Here is a 21,417-nt window from a genome sequence, read left to right as displayed (position 1 = left end):
AGCAAAGAGTTCCTATTGGTCAAAATACCGGTGCTTTTGAAAAGCGAGCATCTGATTGGTTAGTTTCCCTGCAAGACGATTTGCCGTCTGTGTTGCAGATGGCGGAGCCGGACATCGGGCGCTTCTGTTAGCTAAAATGCGTTTTTATTATTAAATGAAACAAATATTTAATGAATTGTTTTCCAGAGGCTTTTAGTGAATGTAATATTTTATTACTCATCGCGTGTTTGTGAAATTTGACACCTATTTAAGTCGTTTGTTTTGTATAGTATTTATTATTGAGCTTTTGAGCCCGGTTAGCATCTTTGTTGAAAGTTTAGGCCTACGGTACCACCGCTGGTCGATTTTAACAATAGCTTCGATAAGCTGCGATTCTTTGCTTGTTTTGATTCATTCCCGGGATTAGGTTTCAAGCTGCAGAAGAAAAGAGTATGGATAATACACAAGTTTTTGTATCTTTTAGCATGTAATACCCTTGCAAAGTTGACGGGCTTTTAATTTGGAGCTGAAGACATTTTGCGAGCTGCATCATAAACAAATTAAGGATCACAAAGGAAGATGTCCAACGGCGCCGCAGGAAACGGGGGGCTGGCTTGGATGGTAAGTTAGTTCAGGATTAGACCAACGTAGAAACTTGGAATTTTTTTCTGTTTTGTGTTTTTACGTTTAGAAGTTTTACTATAACCTAACGCTGGCTCAGTCTGAGCTGAAAATTGCGTTTAAATGTCCCAGGCAGTCTGAGGGGTTCTCCCACTGTCCCCTGCCCGGCTTCTGTGTCCGTTTAAAGGTCCAACGTGGATCCCCAGGCCGGAGCCGAGTAACATTAAATACCCTGGGTGTTTTTTTTGTTTGTTTGTTTTTTGCCGAGCTAACTACAAATGTAACCCAAGTGTCGTAGAGACAGTGAGGAATAACATACGAAGCTGAAGTTAGGTTCCGATTCACCACCGGTATAAAAAGCTTTTTCACTGCCTTTTGGGATTTCTGGATTATTGTTTTTGTTCACATCAGTTCAAAATCTAAACCATTCTAAACTGATGTCAGATTCTTTCTGACAGTTTGCCAGTTGTAATACGTTTACTTGTTTCGAAAACACTAAGAAGAGCAGTAGTTTTTGGCATTTAGATCATTTTAGACGAGGTTCTGTCTGAAAGTCTTTAGGGAGGACTAACTTGGGCGGCAGCATTTGTATTTTTTTCATTTTTTATTTATACTGTAATGAACACATGTTTTGCTTTGTACTCTATTTGAAACTCATAGGCACATACCAGATGAACTGTTTTCATATTTTGGCATTTCTATGAAAGTAAGCTCAACTATTTCAAAATTATGAATTTATAGTAATTTTTTGGGGAACAACATGGAACTACTCCTCAAGGGAAGTATTAAACCTATCATCCATCTATTCATGTATAGAACTACCTATTAATGTACTATAATGTGTATTAGTAGAATCATTTTCTCGTAGTGGATAAGGTACCAAAACTGGATCCTACCCAGTGGCCTAATTAAAACACCCAGACTATCATCTGTGAAAGCCTTGATCTTTTTGGAACCCAAAATATTTTTAAAAACATTTATGGAAATCTTTACTGTAAAGAAAAAATGGATTTTAAGGGAGTAAGAAGTTTGTTTGAGGTCTTTTTGCATGGAGTTTTGTGCATGCTTGGATTCTCTCGGGGTATTCCTGCTTCCTGACTGAGATTAATTGGTGTCTCTAAATTGTTCTTAGGCGTGTGTGTGTGTGTGTGTGTGTGTGTGTGTGTGTCAGTCATTGTTTGCCCTGCGACAGAGACCTGTCCAGGGTGTCCCCTGCCTTTTGCCCAAGTACTTTAGTGGGGATCAGTGGGTATAGATGATGGATGGGTGGGTGGGTTTCAGGACTACTGTTACCAAGTTACCCACCTTAAATGGGATCTAGCATGACAGCTGTAATTTTATGTATTTGTTTGTATTTTTATTAAAACTTATATCCAAGTCCTGGATTGGTCTGTAATTGGGACATAATCCTAAGATTCATATTTTTTTTCTGAAATTGAAAACGTATTTATTTTGTAAGTCTACAGAAATGTTATTTAAACGCTTTAAAGCAGAATAATCCCGTCTAATATCTGAACACTCAAAGTTCTGCATGTTACAAGCTGGTGGTTTTGCCAATAAAGGCATCGAAATAGAACAATTTCTTCTTTTTTACTCTTGAAGATAATGTTTCCCAAATCATAAACTGTATTAAGATAGTTGTTTTTTTTTAAAAAAAAAAAGACCAGTTCTGGTCATTTCAGGTATTTTAGATTTCAATCTCAAACAAACCCAAAAACAATAAAGATTTCCTAATGGTAGTGAAGCTGCCCTTTACTCCAGTGCTGAATTAGATCCTACCTTCAGTGTCTTTAGCTGAATGTTGAATTGTTGTTGATTTATTACAATTTAATTGTCATTAGTGGAACACTGTGTCCTATGATCTTTGTATTTAAGCAGTGTTTAAATTGATGCTGTTGCTTTTAATCTCTGCAATACTTGAAGCTTCATGTAGCAGCTAAACACAGATCTATATATAAACTCATATTTTGTAGACCATTTATCACAATCTAGAGAGTGATGCTTGGAAGAAACAGGAAAAAAAAAACATCAATCCATTGTCTATACCTGCTTAGCTGTGAAGCGTCGCAGAACGTGGCTAGTGCCTTTCTCCAGCGCTCTTTGGACGAGAGGTGGGGGACACCATGGACAAGAAGCCAGTGCACCAAACGGTAAAACAGATACACACACTGTCACTCCTAAAGGCCATATTCAGTTGAGGAAATGAAATGTTGTCATAACTCTCATATCATCCAAGTATCTTGAAACAATGGCTGTAGATGGTGATGCTGTGGGCAGGAAGGATCTCCAGTAGCAGTCAGTTTTGTAACCAAACTGAAGAGGGTTTTAACTGAAGATTGTTGCTGACTGTCTCTTTACCTTTATGACATGCGAACAGCTCAACATCCAGGAAGCAGAGACAGTTTTCCACTGCAGCATGTCTTCTGCTCCTGCTGCTCCTCTTTAAATCTCCTCCTGGCTGTTTTGTTACACAGCTGGGCATACAGAAATAACCTCAGATTTTTTTTTTTCTTTGGGAGCAGGAGGAAGCAGGAGCACCAGGGGAGGACCCTGGTATTTTCAGAGAGAACAGGCAGACTCCATACAGTTGATTGTTATCAAAGGCAGTTTCTTCCTTTATTCTAGTTTGTTTGTCTGGTTTAGAAATATTTCCAGTATTTAAATCCTCTGTGTTCTGATAATGTCTTAAACAGGAGGCTGCTAATGGCAGAGGAGACATTGGAAAGATTGATGGAGGGAAGAAAGACAAGGCAGGCTCCAAGCTGTCTGTGGAGCGAGTGTACCAGAAGAAGACTCCTCTGGAGCACATCCTCCTGCGTCCTGACACATACGTTGGCTCCCTGGAGCCCGTCACTCAGGTGAGCTGCTGATGCTCTGCTTTCTCACTGGCTCTCAGTGACCCTGTCACCGCCTCTGAACCAATCAGGGCCCTCAGAAAATTAAGATCAAAACAACGAAAAGACGAGCAGCAAGCTATTCTTCTCCCGGCCTTTTTTTCCCTCAGTTACAAATTCCCAAACTGGTTCCCAACCCCTCCCCTCTCTCACACACACACACACACACACACACACACACACACGTTTGTGTTGCTATCTTTGTGGGGACTTTCCATTGACTTCCATTCATTTCTTCAGCCTAAACCTTGCCTTTACCCTTTTCCTAATCCTAACCATTACATCCCTAACCCTAACCAAAACTCAATTCATACCTTAGCCCTAACTCTGACCCCTGACTCAAAAACAGGGTTTCCCCTCGTGGGGACCAGGCTCCGGTCCCCACAAGGAGCAATTAGTCCCCACAATGTAGTATATATCAGGAAAATCGTCCCCACAAGGTATTACAAACAAACACGCGCACACACACACACACACACACACACACATGCACACACACACACCATGTGTTTCATTTCAGAATATTTCTGACTTTTCAAGAGGGAAAATTCATGTAATGTCTATTAAAGCAGTTTTTTAAAAAGCAATCTACTGTATCATGGTGGCATATAAAAAATGATTGAACAACGCAAAAGGTTCTGTGATGGTTGGCTGTTTAACAAAGTCTCTTAACACAGAGTCTTATGTCTCAGGTTCATTTGTCAGTTTTAGATAGTAAAACCTGATTATGAGAAATTGTGTCAATTCACCTTAAATAGTTCCTTTCCGCAGTCGCTGCCTTTGAACACAATTGACTCTTTGAGTTGGATGTTTTCTGTTTCTTTTTATTCATTTAACCTTTGAACTTTTTCAGCAAATGTGGGTGTTTGATGAAGATGTCGGAATGAACCAGAGGGAAATCACCTACGTTCCTGGACTCTACAAAATCTTTGATGAAATTCTTGGTAAGAGAATCTGAGGTGTCGTTTAGAGTTACCCTCCCAAACTCAAACTCTGTTTTATTTTTACCTGCCAGCTTTTATCTAGTCTGTCATTGTAATTGCACAGCTCAACAACATGAACAGTGTTAGGGTGTAATGAAGCCTGTTGCAATAAGCAATTAATCACATGACAAATTAAAATGAACTCGATAATTTTCAGTCTTATGATTAATATTTTTTTGAAGATCAATTTTGGTTAGGGGTAGGTTTAGGGTTACAATCCATTTTTTTAGGATACCGGTTTTGTGTGGTTTTTATTTTTATTTTATTAATTGTTTTTAGTTGGTGTGTCTTGTTTTGGATATTTAAAACATATTCCAGTTCCAGTGTTAAGTGTTCTTTACAAAATTAAACTTTATTCCTTTTTGAGGGGGTAAACTCTCATTATTATTCCATTGTCAATATTTTTACTTGAAAATGTTGTCAAAACAACAATATTATTGTTTATCACAATAATTACTGGCACAATTTATCATCCAGTAAAATTTGTTTTCATGACAGGCCCAGGTGGGCTTAATTTTATTACCAGCAATTTAAACATTGTGTTCGTTTGGTTTTTTCTTGTTGTATATCAGTTTCACTGTGAAATGATCTCTTGAACAGTGAGTCTTAGTATCTGTTTCATTTTCCCACGCCTCAGAAGTGATGGAATGTGGAAATCCCTTTAAATTTAGCTGCAATTCCCTTCCTATGGACTTTAAAATGACTGTGAATAAGTTCTAAAGTGTGACAGACTGGTCAGGTATGGTTTTATTGCTGAGAGTCACTGTTTTTATTTCAGCCATGAAAAGCTCAGCAGCTGTTGGAACCCTCACAAAGCAGCTGGGGTAGAGTTCACATTAACATTTGAGCTACACAGACGAGGAAATGTCTCACACCGGACAATTTACAGATCCAGAGGACAAGTTACTCACATAGCACAGCTGTGTATCTAATTAATAGAGGTCATTGTAGTGACCTCTAACATTTTAATGTTTTACATGGTATTTTAAACAGAGAGATGTTTATACATACAATAAGTTACAGTTGCTGCTGTTATGTTTACAACTCAGGGCTCTTATTAACAGAATATTTTCCATAGTTGGCAGGTTTTAAAAAAAAAAATGCAACGGAATAATTTCAGGCCCGTCTCCATTTTGACAGATTACAATTTACACTTTTGATCATACTTGGTGCAGAAGCACAGACATTACGCATTTACGCACAAAGTGCATGGTGGAGGTAAAATCCTTTCTGAATATCATCTCTGACAAGGACACTGAACTAAATGCATCTTGCTGACCAGGAATTGACAGCCTGAAGGAGTTACGGTCAGCATGCTCTGGAGCGCGTCTGGTTCTAAAGTACATTCCACACTTTGGCTGAAGAGACGTGTTTAACGAGCATATAGTACATACAGAACAGAGAAAACTGCACTCTATGTTGTGTTAATCTATTTATATTCTAAATAGAGGAGCAGGCAGTTTATCTTTCTGAGGAAAGAATTTAAGGTGCAGAAGTTAATTAGACTTGTGCACTTCTGCTCCACTCAGTAGCAGTGGAGATAGAATCCTTTTTATCACACATCGTAGATGGTTTGCTCTCGACTCATCCTGAAGTTACAAGTGACAACATGGAGCTGGAAGATGTTAAAGCTGAAAACGGGAGAAGTAACACTACTTACCCAAACGGGGGTCTGAAAATGAAAACAGTAAAACTTTTTTTTAAAAGGACTTATTGGCTTTAGTGGCCTTTATTTGATTGTGAATTGACAGGAAAGATGGTACTGAGAGAAGGGGAAGACATGCAGCAAAGGTTGCCAGGCCGGGAATCAAACCTGCGATGGCCACGTCGAGGACCAAGGCCTCCATATGTGGGTTGTGCTTAACCCCTGTGCCACCACAGCACCCCGAAAGCAGTAAAACCTTAATTAAAATAACGTGTGGCTTAATTCAGCCTGGAGCCTCTTATTAGAGTTGGGTTGGACTCAGACACAATGTCCATGGACTCGGTCCGGGTCGGTTTAGAGTTTTTAGATCCGATCTAAACTCTAGCTCACATTTCTCCTTCAGTCACTGTCCAGGAGGAAGTTGGCTTGAGGTGGTGAGACGCTCATAGTTTAACTGGAGTCGATTCATTTTGATTCATATGTAGCTATTGGGGCCACAGTCAACGGTTCTTGATGATGGACAGCAGAAAAGTGTACCTCTGTTACAGCTTCTGGAGAGGGTTTTTTTTTTTACCAAACACAAAACAGAAATCCTCCAACCGCTAAAATATGACACCACTCCGTTTTTGTTTCCATTTCGTGAAGAAGGAAGTTGCGCTCAGTGTCTTCCTCAAAGGTTTTCATGTCATTTCCTTCAGTGGTTCTTGGTGCAGCACCACCACAGGTGAGTGGGGAAACAGGTTTTTCAAGAGGTTTGGTTGGTTTGACACAGAGCAGAGAGAAAGAGAACCACTCTACATTCTAAATGTTGTTTTCTTCTTCTGACAGTCAATGCAGCAGACAACAAACAAAGGGACAAGAACATGACTACCATCAAGGTCAACATTGACCCGTGAGTATCTCCATTACTTTATTAACATAAGCGGTTTTGTGTCAGTAAGGGGGCAGATCTGTTTGTTGAAGGAAAACTGTTGTATCATCTGTCATCAGCTGTGCTCTCTGGTCAGTAGCTGTATAACTGCTGCTGTGCCAGGTGTGTCCTCATCTGACTCTTGAGCTGCCTGATGAATAATCTCATTAAACCTGCCTCATCCTGGTCTCTGCAGCTGATGTGCTTACACAGAGATGATGATAATGATGCTGATGCTTCTTTTCTACTTTTCAAAGCCTTCATGGAGGATGTGAACACTTGGATCATATTTAAATTGTCTTTAATCTGGACACAAAGACCTTTTAATTTTATAGTAGTAATGTCTCCCTTTACCCAGAGACATTATGCAACCGAGTTTTGAAAAGATCTGATTACTAACTACTTATCTTTCCATATTTGCCCTGCAGCCACAAGTTGACTGTAGGGATGGATACTGAAATGTTCTGGTTTTATGTCTCTGTGTGTTGCTTTTTTATATTCTGTTATAAAACTAAAGACAGGAAGATGATCTGAAGGCGCAGCAGATGCATTTGTTTAAGAATGCTCCTCTTCTTTTAATTAAAATACTTTAAAAATGTATTCCTGTGCAATAAGGAGTCATCTTGTGAACTATAAATGTGTTAGATCCTACCCTGATCATAATTTTTTGTTCTCCATGTAAGGATTTGACTGCCGTAACTGTTTAAGTGTTTTCACAATTTGCTGAATGAATCTCAGAGCATTTTGTTTATGGTAGCAATTCCAGATTATTACTACTATTATTAAAAGTGAAACTTGCAATGGATGATTGAGTGATTTTTTTTTTTTTTTCCCTGTCTTCCCCAGTGAGTCCAACACCATCAGCATCTGGAACAACGGTAAAGGCATTCCTGTGGTGGAGCATAAGGATGAGAAGATGTACGTCCCAGCTCTCATTTTCGGCCACCTGCTCACCTCCAGCAACTATGATGATGATGAGAAGAAGGTCACAGGTAAAACATCAGTCAGGACAGGGATGGTCCAGTCAAAGCAATTCTTTCATTAGTCAGTTCATCCAAATCCACCAAGATTCTCAACTTTGTATAAATACTAAATATAAGGCTGCAGCTAACAACAGCAATTTAATCTATTAATTATTCTGATTATGAATTAATTAATGGCACGCTCTACAGATTTTTCATTTTAGCATTTTTTTTTTTTTATTCAGAATTATAAATACATCTTTGCTCCATTTTGTTTTTCTTGCCTTAACTGCATGCATTACTGGATCTAAGCTTAGCTGAGCCATGAAAGTTTAACTGGATCAGTTCTGACTGTTGGTCTGTGTCCAGGTGGAAGGAACGGATACGGTGCTAAACTCTGCAACATCTTCAGTACCAAGTTCACAGTGGAAACTGCCTGCAAAGAGTACAGACACAGCTTCAAACAGGTGGGCTGCAGGGGAGAGAGCTCTGGTAATGTTAGCATCTAGAAGAGTGATGCCTTCACAGGCACACACACACACACACACACACACACACACACCATCCCTAGAATGAAAAACAGTCCTTGAAAATGAGGATTAATCATAATCTATATAATTACTATGTTCTCCAATAACATCACAATCTAATCTTTTTCAGAAATCGTGCAGCAGCAGTTAGTAGTAAGAAGTGATTTTAATTTTGCTTCAAATGTAACTGGTATGAAAATGTAATAATTAGTTTTTTTTAGCTAGTCAGTGACAAAGCCAATCAGAGAGCAGAATGAGGTTTGGAGCAGTTCATTAAAACTCGTCTCCACAAACATTTGTTCACACAGTTTGAACTGGCAGTTTGTGGCCTTCAACCATCGTCACTTTGAAATGGTCTGACATGAATGATTTTTAAACAGACTCTGGACTCCACCGTTGCAGTGGATGGAGATTTTTATCCCCAGACTACATTAACATCCCACTAACAGCAGCCTAGAGAGACTAAAATGTGACAGTTTTTCTCTCAAAAATCCATAAATGTCTTCAGTCCCTGTGACCGGAGCAACACCAGCAGGCTTTCAAACCTCAGTGAAAATACTGATTCATTTAAGGGTCTTGTCGGTTGTTTGCCTATGTGGTACTTGAATACTTTTACAATAGTTGAATACTTTCTAGTTTTTCTACTGTCATTATAAGACAGTTTAGTATCTTAAAGACAATGTTTAGTTTATTCCTTTATCTAATTTTAGCCCATTTTGAAGCAGTATCTTCCCCGGTGGCTTTTGATTTGTGAGTGAAGTAACTGCTGTTTTTGTAGGCGTCTGAAATGCTGTCAGATTTAAGGTAAGACTGTTCTTGTCACAATTTGGTGGCAGCACAGCTGCGGGGGTCACGGGGTGATTTCCTCTCTATTTATGAGACATGGACAAACTGCACATTATAAGTCTAGGGTGTGTAAGAATTGTGCACCTCAATGTGTAGGCAGGTTTAACATGCTGTGTGTCAAAGTTGTTTGCAGAAACAACAGGTGTGTTACAGTGTGTGTGACCCCTCTTCAGACATGGCAGAACAATATGACCAAGACATCTGACCCCAAGATCAAATTCTTCGACGGAGAAGACTTCACCTGTGTGACGTTCCAGCCAGATCTAGCCAAGTTCAAGATGGACAAGCTGGACAAAGATATCGTAGCCCTTCTCACCCGCAGAGCGTATGATGTAGCCGGCTCCTGCAGAGGAGTTAAAGTCTCACTGAATGGCAAGAAGCTACCTGTAAGTCTCTCTCAATGTAGATTCCTCTCTGGATCTCTCTTTCACCACATCTATCCGTCCAATAATTTAATGTTGTTGTTTATTCCTGCTTAGCTGACTATGTCTATTCACACTCCAAGTAGTCCTTTCCTTTCCATTTATGAGCGCAGCAGATGTCTGATGATGTGCGCTCTATCTGTCCTCTCGTTCATTAAAGGTGAACGGTTTCCGCAGCTATGTGGATATGTACGTAAAGGACAAACTGGATGAGACGGGCGTTCCCCTGAAGGTGATCAATGAAACTGTGAATGAACGCTGGGAGGTTTGCCTCACCATGAGCGAGAAGGGTTTCCAGCAGATCAGCTTTGTGAACAGCATCGCCACCACAAAGGTATGGACATTTCAGATGGAAAACTGGAAAAGTTAAGAAAAAGATGGATTAACGCGGAGACTGTGTTTCAGGGCGGCAGACACATCGACTATGTAGTGGAGCAGATTGTGGCGAAGCTTATCGAAGTGGTGAAGAAGAAGAACAAGGCTGGAGTGTCAGTCAAACCTTTCCAGGTGGCTGCACAGAGTACTTTAGAGATTTAAGATTTTTAAAATCGTCTTCCCAATAATTTTAAAGGCATATTATTGGAAAGATTTGCCTTTAAAACAGTTTAACCTCTGTATTTATTTGGCTATCAGGTGAAGAACCACATCTGGGTTTTTGTGAATGCACTGATTGAGAATCCAACGTTCGACTCTCAGACCAAAGAGAACATGACTCTGCAGACCAAGAACTTTGGCTCCAAGTGTCTTCTGTCTGACAAGTTCATACGAGCTGTAAGGATCGTTTGACTTACTTTCAGCTCCACACGCTTCTGATTCATGGTTTAGAGCTTGAAACGCCTCGCCTTTGTCACCCACAGGCCACCAACTGTGGGATCGTGGAGAGCATACTGAACTGGGTGAAGTTCAAAGCTCAGACACAGCTGAACAAGAAGTGTTCTTCTGTGAAGTACAGCAAGATCAAAGGCATCCCTAAGCTGGATGACGCCAACGATGCAGGTGTGTTTTCTGGAACGATCTGCTGTCGTCTTTATCTGAACCAGCTGCATGGCTTCAAATCCCACATCTTTCCTCTGTATTAATTCATGTCGGTGTGTGTTGTTTGTAGGTGGCAAACACTCCTCTGAATGCACTCTGATCCTCACTGAGGGAGACTCGGCCAAGTCCCTGGCTGTGTCCGGTCTAGGAGTCATCGGTCGGGACCGCTATGGAGTGTTCCCACTGAGAGGCAAGATCCTGAACGTTCGAGAAGCAACTCACAAACAGGTGGGGGTCTCAGTGGGGACGCCTGCAGAATAAAACCCACAATGAATCATGTTCAGTGGCCAACAAACTGGGAAAGGCCTGGTGAATTGTTTGGTAAAAATGGTCAAAATCATTGGGAAAGTATCACCTTCAAAAACATCCTAAAAAGGAAAATACAATATAAGATTAAGGGTAAATAAAACAGCCATACGAAAGTAAAATCATATGTCCAGCATCCAGCTGACCTAGAACAAAAAATGACACCAAACACAGAACGACGCCTAGGTTCACTGTGTGATACACAGCACATTGGACCATAATTGATACATTGGGAATAACAGCAAAGTCTGACCAAGGTCATCCAAGAATGGCATTAAACCAGTTGGGATTCCTCCTGGTGTTTTCTTTATTTATCATAAATTAGGTATTGTAGGAAACTGAGATAAATAAGTCAGAGATTTCTACTGTCAGAATTTTGACAATGTTTACTTTTCTTACCTGCTATTTGATTCCTTATGACATTTTTGTTTAGCTGTTCCAGCCTATTTTGTGCTTCATAAACACCAATACTCAAACTAGCACCCCATCAGTAAATTCCTCAGTGACCAGTTCTAGTATTTACATTCTTTCTGGACATGTAGTAAATAATTAAGGTATTGATTTCTAACATTGTCTGCTGGTCCAGAATGATAACCCTGGTGGTAGGGGGCAGTATCGTTTATCATTTAATGGGAACAGCACTTCTCATATGAATGCTAATTAATCTTTTTCAACAAATTTTGATTAATGTAAAAAAAAAAATAATACAGTTATCAGAAATATTATTTTTACTATTTCTACAATGTTTGTTCCACAAGAGCGTCAATAAACATCAGTAAAATTGAAACCAAGATTAAGTGTAGCTTCTGTGTGCAGCTTAGTGACATAAATCACATTTCTTTGAGTGAGTGGTGTCCTGAAGAAGCCTGTCTCAAATGAAAACGTTTCTCAATATCGTTTGTGCTTGTGGTGCTCCTCAAAATGGAAGAACAAAGAAATCATCTCAAACATTAAGTGTAAAAAGATTTGAATAGATAAAAGTGCTGTAGTATTTGGAATGACATTTTTTTCTGTTTACCAGATAATGGAAAACGCAGAGATAAACAACATCATCAAAATCGTTGGATTGCAGTACAAGAAGAGCTACGATGACCCAGAGTCTCTGAGGACGCTGCGCTACGGCAGGATCATGATCATGACTGACCAGGTGACTTTCCTCTGGACCTTACTGCTGAAAGGCTAACGCCAGCTCTGCAAGTCATAACAACATGTTGTTTTCTAATAGGACCAAGATGGCTCCCACATCAAGGGTCTACTCATTAACTTCTTCCACCATAACTGGCCCTCCTTGCTGAAGCACACATTCCTGGAGCAGTTCATCACTCCTATAGTGAAAGTAAGATGTTTATGGATGTCATGGTGAACTTCAGAGCATGTTAGCAGATGCATGCAGGTGAATGAAGGCCTTCTGCTCTGCAGGCGACCAAAAACAAACAGGAGCTGGCCTTCTACAGCCTCCCAGAGTTTGAAGAGTGGAAGAAACAAACAGAGAATTTTAAAACCTGGCATATAAAGTACTACAAAGGTTTGTTACCTTTAACTCAGTACCCAAGCAAACAATCTTGTTTGATTACGTTTTAATTTGATAATCCAACCCATGTTTCAGGTTTGGGAACAAGTACAAGCAAAGAGGCAAAGGAATACTTTGCAGACATGGAGAGGCATCGAATCACCTTCAGATACAACGGTGCTGAGGACGACGCTGCCATCACTCTGGTAGGTTTAACCTGACTGTCTGCTGCTGCCGCTGCTGTGCAAAGAATAACAAGGCTGATAAAAACTAGGGAGGCACTGACCCACCCACTTTTCACTTCCAATACTGATACAGATATCTGAGGTCTAGAACTGGTCTAGAACAGAAAAACAGCTGAATTGACTTAAAACTCTACTCCTAATTCCACTGACTGACCAAATTAAAGTTTCTGTTTTTACATATTTTAAGCTACTGGTGGATTTAAGTGTGGTATACTGCAGAGTTATCAAATCAATTTGTAAGTCTGAATTGACTTAAAACATAAAATTTTTTTAACACAGACATAAACATACCGACTTACAAATTTAAGTCGGTATGTTTACTGCTGTCCTGGTGTGCTGCACCAGGACAGAACACTTAAATCCACCAATAACTTCACAAGCTTGGTCAAACATGTGAAAACGTCTTTAATTTGTTCAGTCAGTGGAATTGGGAGCATAACAGCCAATGGAAAATTAAATTAATACTACTTTGGTCAAACGTAAAAATAAACTACACCAAACCTTCTTTCAAATGGTTCAGAAAATGCAATTAGAAAGTCTAAATCTACTATAAGATAAATAATAAAGCATGACATCACCCAGAGCATAAAGCATAGAATTAGACTGAATAGATCTGCCCTCATTTACAAAGCATATTGTGACTAACACCTGATCTAGAGTGTTTTTCACCATCTGGATCGATCCACATGTTGATATCAGATGGGTGTATCTCTAGTTAAAAATCCAACAGGTGTTGTTGGTGAGAGCTAGCTAACAATGACTGTGTGTGTCCAGGCCTTCAGTAAGAAGAAGACGGATGACAGGAAGGAGTGGCTGACCAACTTCATGGAGGACAGACGGCAGAGGAGGATGCACGGCCTGCCGGAGGTTGGCATCGTCATTCAGCTGCTCTATGAGCTACACACACTCAGACTCAGTAAAAAAAAACAAACTGGATGTAACAATAATTCTCTTTTTCAGCAATACCTTTATGGAACTCAGGCCAAACATCTGTCGTACAATGACTTCATCAACAAGGAGCTGATTCTGTTTTCCAACTCAGACAATGAGCGGTCCATCCCATCCCTGGTCGACGGTTCGTCAGCGTTCTGCCTCTGAGCTTTAACACGATGTTAGGATTATGTGTGATGAGCTGGACGTGTGTGTTGTTTTAGGCTTGAAACCGGGTCAGAGGAAGGTTCTGTTCACTTGCTTGAAGAGGAATGACAAGAGAGAAGTGAAGGTGGCCCAGCTGGCTGGTTCTGTGGCTGAGATGTCTGCCTACCATCATGGAGAGGTAGAGGCAACTCATGGAATAAGCAAGGTTATGTTGTGAAGCATAACCTGCTTCACAACAAACTTCAGTGTATTTTATTGGGATTTTAAAGCATAACTATGAAGTAAAAAGATGGTGAGCAGAGTGGGAGAACTGTCTTCCATGTTTCTGATGCTGCATACTTCTCTTGCCTTACCTTACCTTCTTTAACATTTTTCGTCCTTAACGACAAGAGTTTTGGAGTTCACGACTCTTACTTTAGCTGTGCATCACTGCAGCTCTTGACTCTTTCTATTCACTGAAACATGAGCATGAGCCAGGAGTCATGACTAGCCTGTAGTCTGTAGTGGTGCTCAGTAAGTCAGCTTCTACTTCCCGTCTGCCTTGCAGCAAGCTCTCATGATGACCATTGTGAACTTAGCCCAGAACTTTGTGGGCAGCAACAACGTGAACATCCTGCAGCCTCTGGGTCAGTTTGGTACTCGCATTAATGGAGGCAAAGATGCTGCCAGCCCCCGTTACATCTTCACCATGCTCAGGTAAGGCAGTAATTCTGGTCTTTTTTATGTCCTGTTTGTTTATTAAAGATCCATCACAAACAGTTACCTGGTTGTGATTTATGATACAACATGCCATAAATATTCCATTACAGCATAATGACTGACTGCAACGCAGGATTTATTGGTTACAATATTACAACAGTAATATGTTCTGTCTGCACTAGATCAGAGAGGGTTGGATGTGTTGGAATGACAGGTGTGAAATCAGTAGATGCAGAATTACATTCATGCAATATTAATATAATATTTCACAATAATATTGCCATTCCATGATTTCTTAATATGGAGCAGCAGTAGTGTGTATCTTTGTTTAGTCACAGCCTTCAGACTGATTGAGTCACTGAGGCTGGCTGGATTCATGACTTTAGTCACTCGGTATTTTATTGAAATAGGTTATTAAATGAGTTTTGAGTTTTCTCCACACCCAGAAAGAGACTAGACATGTTCCTGTTCTTCCTGGTTTCCTAATGGTCTTTTCTCCCTCCAGCCCCCTGGCCAAGCTGTTGTTCCCAGCGGTGGATTTCAATCTGCTCAAGTTCCTGTACGATGACAACCAGAAGGTGGAGCCAGAGTGGTACATTCCCATCATCCCCATGGTGCTGGTGAACGGAGCTGAGGGCATCGGGACAGGCTGGGCCTGCAAGATCCCAAACTACGACCCCAGAGAGATCGTTAACAACATCAACAGGATGCTCAACCACCAGGACCCCTTACCCATGGTAAAACTAAACACAACAGACAGAAAGAAACTATTACTGTTTTTTTTTTTTTTAAGAGAAACCAGTGGACTTTGACCAATGAAACTTCAAATGTGACTCCTATCAATCAAAGCAGTTCAGGTCAAACAGATAAACTATATTGAGCATTTAATGACACAACAAGCTGATTATTTGCAGAAAAGATTTAAAAAAATGGCAGCAACCAACACTCAAGAAGATATCTTAGGATTTATAGGATCTCCAAGTCCATTAGTCATGGGATGTTATTTTAAACATTAGTAGTAATGTGGAAATTGTTAATATGGTTCTTGACAGTACCAAATATTTATGTATTTTATTTTTTGTTGTATATTTTCGTCAAGATATTTGTATTTTTTCTGAAACAAATGTAAGTCAAACGCTCTGGAAAAAACCAGGTAACTACAGTGTATCCTAGGAAACAGGCAACATATTGTCAGTAATTTTTTTCTTTCTGGTTCTGTCAGGAAACATTGCTACTAGGGTTGCACTGATCGATTGGGCCTTATTTTTAACATTTTGTGTGACCAGTGACCAACTGATTCTTAGATTTGAAGCCAATCTTTTCTGTAAATCAGCTCTGCTGTGAGAGAGGGCTGACTGACTGACCCCCCACCAGGTTACGGTTAACACCAGTCATCCACTGTTGTCAACTTACTGGCACTTCACACCCCTCTGACACCGTCAGTTATGAAAAAGATGGTTTTGGCCAAAATCAATATCAACGGATGAGACTTTTTAAAAATCAGTGCTCGGCCAGTTCAGTGCAGCTCCAAAGAAAGACCATTTCTTCATCAGCTGTTCCCAGACTAATACTTGTATGTTTGCTTGTTGTGTTGTGAAACCAGCTTCCCAGTTACAAAAACTTCAAAGGGCTGATCCATGAACTGGGCCACAACCAGTACCTGGTCAGTGGAGAAGTGTCTGTCATCGACAAAAACACCATCGAAATCACAGAGCTTCCCGTCCGGACCTGGACTCAGGTACAGCCAGGCTTCCTTTAGCTCATGTTCCTGAACCAGGAAGTGTTTTTGTCTCTGTGTGTCATTTGACGGGTGGGTAACAGAGTGGCTAGGCTTGCATGGTGGCTGCTGTGTGTTTAGTTGGTGGTGTGTGATTGACGTGTTCCTCCCAGTGATTGTGGCCCGTCTGTGATGTGTTCAGGCCTATAAGGAATCTGTGCTGGAGCCCATGCTGCAAGGGACTGACAAGACTCCAGCTCTCATCTCTGACTATAAGGAGTATCACACAGACTCCACGGTGAAGTTTGTGGTGCGCATGTCTGAGGAAAAGCTGGCCCAGGCCGAGGCTGTCGGCCTCCACAAGGTCTTCAAGCTGCAGTCCAGCCTTACCTGTAACTCCATGGTAACCACAGCATCCCTGCCTTTCACAGACAGTTTCCTGCTTTATGATCCTGATGTCACATGATGCCCAACACTGTAATGATGTTGGTACTTCTAGGTGCTGTTTGACCACATGGGCTGTCTAAAGAGGTATGATTCAGTCCAAGACATCCTCAAAGAGTTCTTTGAGCTCCGCCTGCACTACTACAAACTGAGGAAGGACTGGTTGCTAGGCAGCCTGGGGGCCGAGGCCTCCAAACTCTCCAACCAGGCTCGCTTTGTGCTGGAGAAAATCGAAGGGAAAATCTCCATTGGTGAGCTAGGGACTGTTGACTCAGTTAGAACTCAGTTTTCTGAAAGGAGCTGATTCCATTTCTTTTTTTTTCTCAACAGAAAATAAATCCAAGCGTGAACTCATCCGAATGCTGGTGCAGAAAGGTTACGAGTCAGATCCTGTTGCTGCTTGGTCCAAAGCTCAAGAGAAGGTACAGCAGAGCTCTAGAGTGACTCGTTCCTCTAGAGAGGTAGTAAACCAGATGATTGAGGTGCTAGATGATGGAATGCTGGACTTCTCTGATAGGCTCAGGAAGAAGACGCTCCTGATGGGAATGAGAGCGACAGCTCGGTGGATTCCAGCTCCACTTCAGGTCCCAACTTCAACTACATTCTCAACATGCCTCTGTGGTGCCTGACTAAGGAGAAGGTGGATGAGCTGCTCAAGCAGAGGGACCACAAGGTACTACTTCTCCTCCTCGTTTTCCTCTGTCAGCTCATCTGTCTTTTCATCAGATTAGTTATGACTTTATGGTTTTATTAGGTCTACAGTTTTTTTCTTAGTTTCAAACATATTTATTTTTGACATCGTTTTCAATTCAGTTTTCTTTTCATTACTCTTTAACCCTTTGTTTGCTAGTTTAGTTCAGATTTCACTTGTTTCTGACATTCACTTTTTGCAGTGAATGTCAGAAACTGCAAAAAGTTTCTGACATTCCAAGTTAGATACCAAGGGAAAGACTGAACCAAAAATAAATAAATCACAAACCATAACAAAGTTTAAGACTTGTTAATTTAGGACAAATGAACAACCATGTTAGTCACAAAAAACATCCAGCAAAGGATCTTTCAAAACTTGGGAAAACCCAACAGCAGCCAGGCTCTTTAGAGTTTTTAATGAGGAATTTTAAGGTTGGTGGGATTTTCCCCTTTAATAAAGTCCCTCATACTTGATCTTGTTTTTATCTAAACATTTATATTCACACTAATCCCAAATTGGACTCTGACACTTTCTCCCAACGTGCTGACATGACACTAGATGTGGATGGATCAACAGCAACATGGATTACATGATTTATATACTGCCATCTGCTGGCACAATGTGGGACAGCAAGATTAAAAGAAAAACAACTACCAGAAACTTGACTTGTTTCTGGTAGTAACAAATGTTTTTCTTTTACTTTTAGTTTTTGTTAGTTGTTAGTCATTAACTGTAACGGCCTTTTATTAAATATATTTGGTTTCAAAGAGAAATCTTAATCTCTTACTGATTAGCTGATCAGAGTTTGGGTGTGGTGTGTGTGCTTGTGCAGAGAAGTGAACTGAATGATCTGCAAAGGAAAAACTCTGAGGATCTATGGAAGGAGGACTTGGCCGTCTTCATCGAAGAACTCGATGTAAGTCTTGTCTTCTGACCTTTTTTTTAAATAATTCTTAAACACAAACAGTTAAATCCGTGCCTTTGTTGATTTTCATTGTGTATCAGTAATCTGTTTTTAAGCTCCATTATCTTTGATGTTTCTTTAGCTGATTTAGCTTGTGACCAGCAGGGGGAGCACTGACTCAATAAGTTTCACATGCCTGTTAGAAGCTAAATAACACTGGTTTAGAGCTGCAAGTGTTACATAACTTTTTGTGAAAAGACAACTTGAATATTTGTAATAAACATCTATGATAGGAAATTTGTGATAATTTTTAAAGAACCGCCATTTTATTTCTGCTTTTAATGCCTGTAGGTAAAAATTGTAACTTGTCTGTTGTGTTAATAACAGTTGTGCTAATTATTTTCTGTTTTTCCCTGGGCAGAATGTTGAGAGCCAGGAGAGAGAGGAGCAGAACGCAGGGAAGGCCATCAAGCTGGTGAAGGGCAAAGTGGGGAAGCCCAAAGTGAAGAAGATGAACCTGGAGGAGACGCTGCCCTCCCCGTTCGGCCGCAGGGTGGACCCGCCTACTCAGCCAATCAAGTCTGATGCTGCCAAGAAGTTGACCAAGAAGAAAAAGGTAATGACACTGGGGTTGTCTGTGGACATGCAGACGTAAAAACATCTGCCGTCCAGAATGGTCACAGACTGTTTTGTTGTCAGGGCGACTCTGATGCAGCTGTGAAGTTGGAGTTTGAAGATGACGGCGACGGAGTAACTGGAGAGAACGCTGTAGCCAAACCCAAAGCTCCACGAGTCAAGAAGGAGAAGAAGGAGCCAGGTCAGAACCAGAGCGCCACATGACATCCTTCCTGTCTGAAGGAAGAGCTCTGACTCCACTTCCTGTTTCCTGTTGCTCAGGAGCTCCCAGAGTGAGGAAGCCTCCAACTCCAAAAGGAGCTTCAGCTAAGAAGGTGAAGAAGAGAAACCCCTGGTCTGATGATGAGTCCAAGTCAGACAGCGACCTGGAGGACAACGAACCCGTCATTCCCAGAGAGACCAAGTCTCAGAGGGCCACAGGTAAACCACGCCACAGAGAGCTGCACCTGAACATAGCACCTGGTCTGATTCATTGTTTCCCTTCCATTTCAAAATAAAGAAGTATTGCATAAAATCTCAATAAAACAACAGTAACAGTAGCCAGTTAGCTTAAAGTAGCGTAAATAGGAATTACAAAAATACATTCATTCAATAGAAACACAGCAATTTTGAAAAGAGTTCATGAATGAGCCTGAATAAGACGTTGATGTCTCCAATTAATATATCTCATGTTAGTGTTTGCATCCATTGCAGCCATCATTTTCATGATTTACTGTGTAAACAGACTCATTCATTTTATTTCATTTCTTTTGAATTGAAACACTGCAATTGTAAACTCATCTTTTTTCAACATTAGCAGAATATTGAAAATGTTTTCAGAGCTGCAATATACTTTATTGATCCCTAACAGGAAATTTATTTGTTCAAAAACTACATACATCCATATTTATATTGGCAAATATAAATGAATGGTTAGTCATAAAAAAGTGATAACACAAGTGTGAAATTACAAGTAATTTAAATATGATCTAAATATAGAATAAATTAAATGATTATAATAATACATTTTATTTATGAAACACTTTTTATGAAATTAAGATACTGTTCAGTTATAAAGATTAAAAATAACAAGAACAGCAACTGCAGGCAACCAGAAAAAATAGACAATAAAAGCAATTTCATAAAGATGGGTCTTGAGAAGGGATAAATAAATTAAGAACAAATATGTGCATGGAAATATGAATCTGTAAACTTAAACATAAAGGCAGAGTTGGCTGTTGTAAAGTCTGATGGCTGCAGGCAGGAATGATCTCCTGTGGCTCCCATGTTACTGTGGTATATTGAGTCTCTGGCTGAAAGGTTTCCTGTATCTGGCAGCACATTATGCATCTTTTGTTTTTCACACATTTCTAACAGACTGTCCAGTGACAGCTGGACGGCCACATGGTGTGTGTCCTCCGTGTGTTTTAGCTCCAAAGCTGGCTCCGCTTGTGTATTCTGTCATCGTAACACATGAGAGCTCCTGTGTTGCACCTCCAGTCAACATCGGCCAACTTTGTTATCATGAGTGGTAGCGTTTGATCTTAATTCCCAGTGAGCACTTTGCTTTCAAACTGCCACCGGCCAAAAAAGAAGCCATTAGCTTTTGTCGGCTCCGGCTGTCTGATGCAACCCAAATGCAACTGAAATAATCAGAGCGCAACCACTGGAATCCATGGCAACCGTAATATGCTTTGACATGGATTCTGCTTTCATCCTCCAGCTTCCAAGCCAAAATACACGTTTGACTTCTCCGAGGATGAAGAGGCGGACGAGGAGGAGAACGGAGACGACGACGTGGCCTCGTCCCCGGTGAGGTCAGTCAGAGACGACTTCGGCTTCTCAGACAACAAGGACCGTGATAGCGACCAAAACGAAGACGATGAAGAGGAGAACAACGAAGACTCCTTCTCTTCACCCATAAAGAAGCCCATGTAAGGTTTAGAAGTCATCCGCTGACGGATGACTCTTTCCTGCCCCGGTAAATCCTGCCAGCTAACCGTTTCTCCTCCTGTGAAGGCCCGCACCTGCAGCCAAGAAGAAGGAGAAACCCAGCATCTTCTCCTCCAAGTCAGCCTTCTCTGATAAGAGCAATGACAGTGGTGAGTTCCAGCAAATGTGCAGCCTGTCAGTCAATTGCATGAATTAAAATCACAAAATGAGGATGAGGTGGTTTTTCAGCTGTATCGACACAGAACTGCAGTGGAAACATTTTATTCACTTCACACAAGTCATATGATCAACAGCTGAATGTTACTACTGGTGGAAACAACAAAGACGTTCATAGGAAGTACCGTATTTTCCGCACTATAAGGCGCACCTTCAATGAATGGCCTATTTTAGGACTTTTTTCATACATTA

At 40.6% G+C, this 21,417-nt stretch overlaps 1 protein-coding gene and 1 long non-coding RNA gene across 4 annotated transcripts in view; both read left to right on the top strand.

Moving 5' to 3' along the window:
• Positions 1-74: 74 nt before the first annotated feature.
• top2b (DNA topoisomerase II beta) overlaps positions 75-21,417 on the top strand; it is a 29,152-nt gene continuing 7,809 nt past the window's right edge. Inside the window, exons 1-33 of one of the 3 annotated variants that reach the window (XM_015054220.1) lie at positions 75-600; positions 2,655-2,750; positions 3,294-3,458; positions 4,348-4,438; positions 6,951-7,014; positions 7,879-8,024; positions 8,364-8,461; positions 9,544-9,756; positions 9,953-10,126; positions 10,198-10,299; positions 10,426-10,563; positions 10,650-10,788; positions 10,898-11,055; positions 12,155-12,280; positions 12,359-12,469; positions 12,553-12,658; positions 12,740-12,849; positions 13,663-13,755; positions 13,849-13,963; positions 14,043-14,164; positions 14,534-14,682; positions 15,191-15,422; positions 16,289-16,423; positions 16,605-16,805; positions 16,902-17,097; positions 17,177-17,268; positions 17,364-17,519; positions 18,370-18,453; positions 18,863-19,057; positions 19,141-19,258; positions 19,339-19,497; positions 20,780-20,990; positions 21,076-21,158. In XM_015054220.1, coding sequence (XP_014909706.1) covers positions 2,724-2,750; positions 3,294-3,458; positions 4,348-4,438; positions 6,951-7,014; positions 7,879-8,024; positions 8,364-8,461; positions 9,544-9,756; positions 9,953-10,126; positions 10,198-10,299; positions 10,426-10,563; positions 10,650-10,788; positions 10,898-11,055; positions 12,155-12,280; positions 12,359-12,469; positions 12,553-12,658; positions 12,740-12,849; positions 13,663-13,755; positions 13,849-13,963; positions 14,043-14,164; positions 14,534-14,682; positions 15,191-15,422; positions 16,289-16,423; positions 16,605-16,805; positions 16,902-17,097; positions 17,177-17,268; positions 17,364-17,519; positions 18,370-18,453; positions 18,863-19,057; positions 19,141-19,258; positions 19,339-19,497; positions 20,780-20,990; positions 21,076-21,158 — 4,309 coding nt within the window. In that variant the 5' untranslated portion in view covers positions 75-600; positions 2,655-2,723. Of the gene's footprint in view, positions 601-2,654; positions 2,751-3,293; positions 3,459-4,347; positions 4,439-6,950; positions 7,015-7,878; positions 8,025-8,363; positions 8,462-9,302; positions 9,329-9,543; positions 9,757-9,952; positions 10,127-10,197; positions 10,300-10,425; positions 10,564-10,649; positions 10,789-10,897; positions 11,056-12,154; positions 12,281-12,358; positions 12,470-12,552; positions 12,659-12,739; positions 12,850-13,662; positions 13,756-13,848; positions 13,964-14,042; positions 14,165-14,533; positions 14,683-15,190; positions 15,423-16,288; positions 16,424-16,604; positions 16,806-16,901; positions 17,098-17,176; positions 17,269-17,363; positions 17,520-18,369; positions 18,454-18,862; positions 19,058-19,140; positions 19,259-19,338; positions 19,498-20,779; positions 20,991-21,075; positions 21,159-21,417 lie in introns of those variants that run through there. The other 2 variants (XM_015054219.1, XM_015054221.1) reach the window with 2 other exon arrangements.
• On the top strand, positions 17,554-18,172 carry LOC106960866 (uncharacterized). Its single transcript, XR_001427662.1, has 2 exons — positions 17,554-17,744; positions 17,779-18,172. It is a non-coding gene; the product is annotated as an uncharacterized LOC106960866 (long non-coding RNA).

The sequence above is a fragment of the Poecilia latipinna genome, unplaced genomic scaffold (genome assembly GCF_001443285.1).
Source record: "Poecilia latipinna isolate Pla-1442-1.1 unplaced genomic scaffold, P_latipinna-1.0 Scaffold1240, whole genome shotgun sequence".
In the NCBI taxonomy this organism is placed as follows: Eukaryota; Metazoa; Chordata; class Actinopteri; order Cyprinodontiformes; family Poeciliidae; genus Poecilia; species Poecilia latipinna.
Note: the sequence above shows the minus strand (reverse complement) of the source record. Positions and strands in the feature narration are given on the sequence as shown.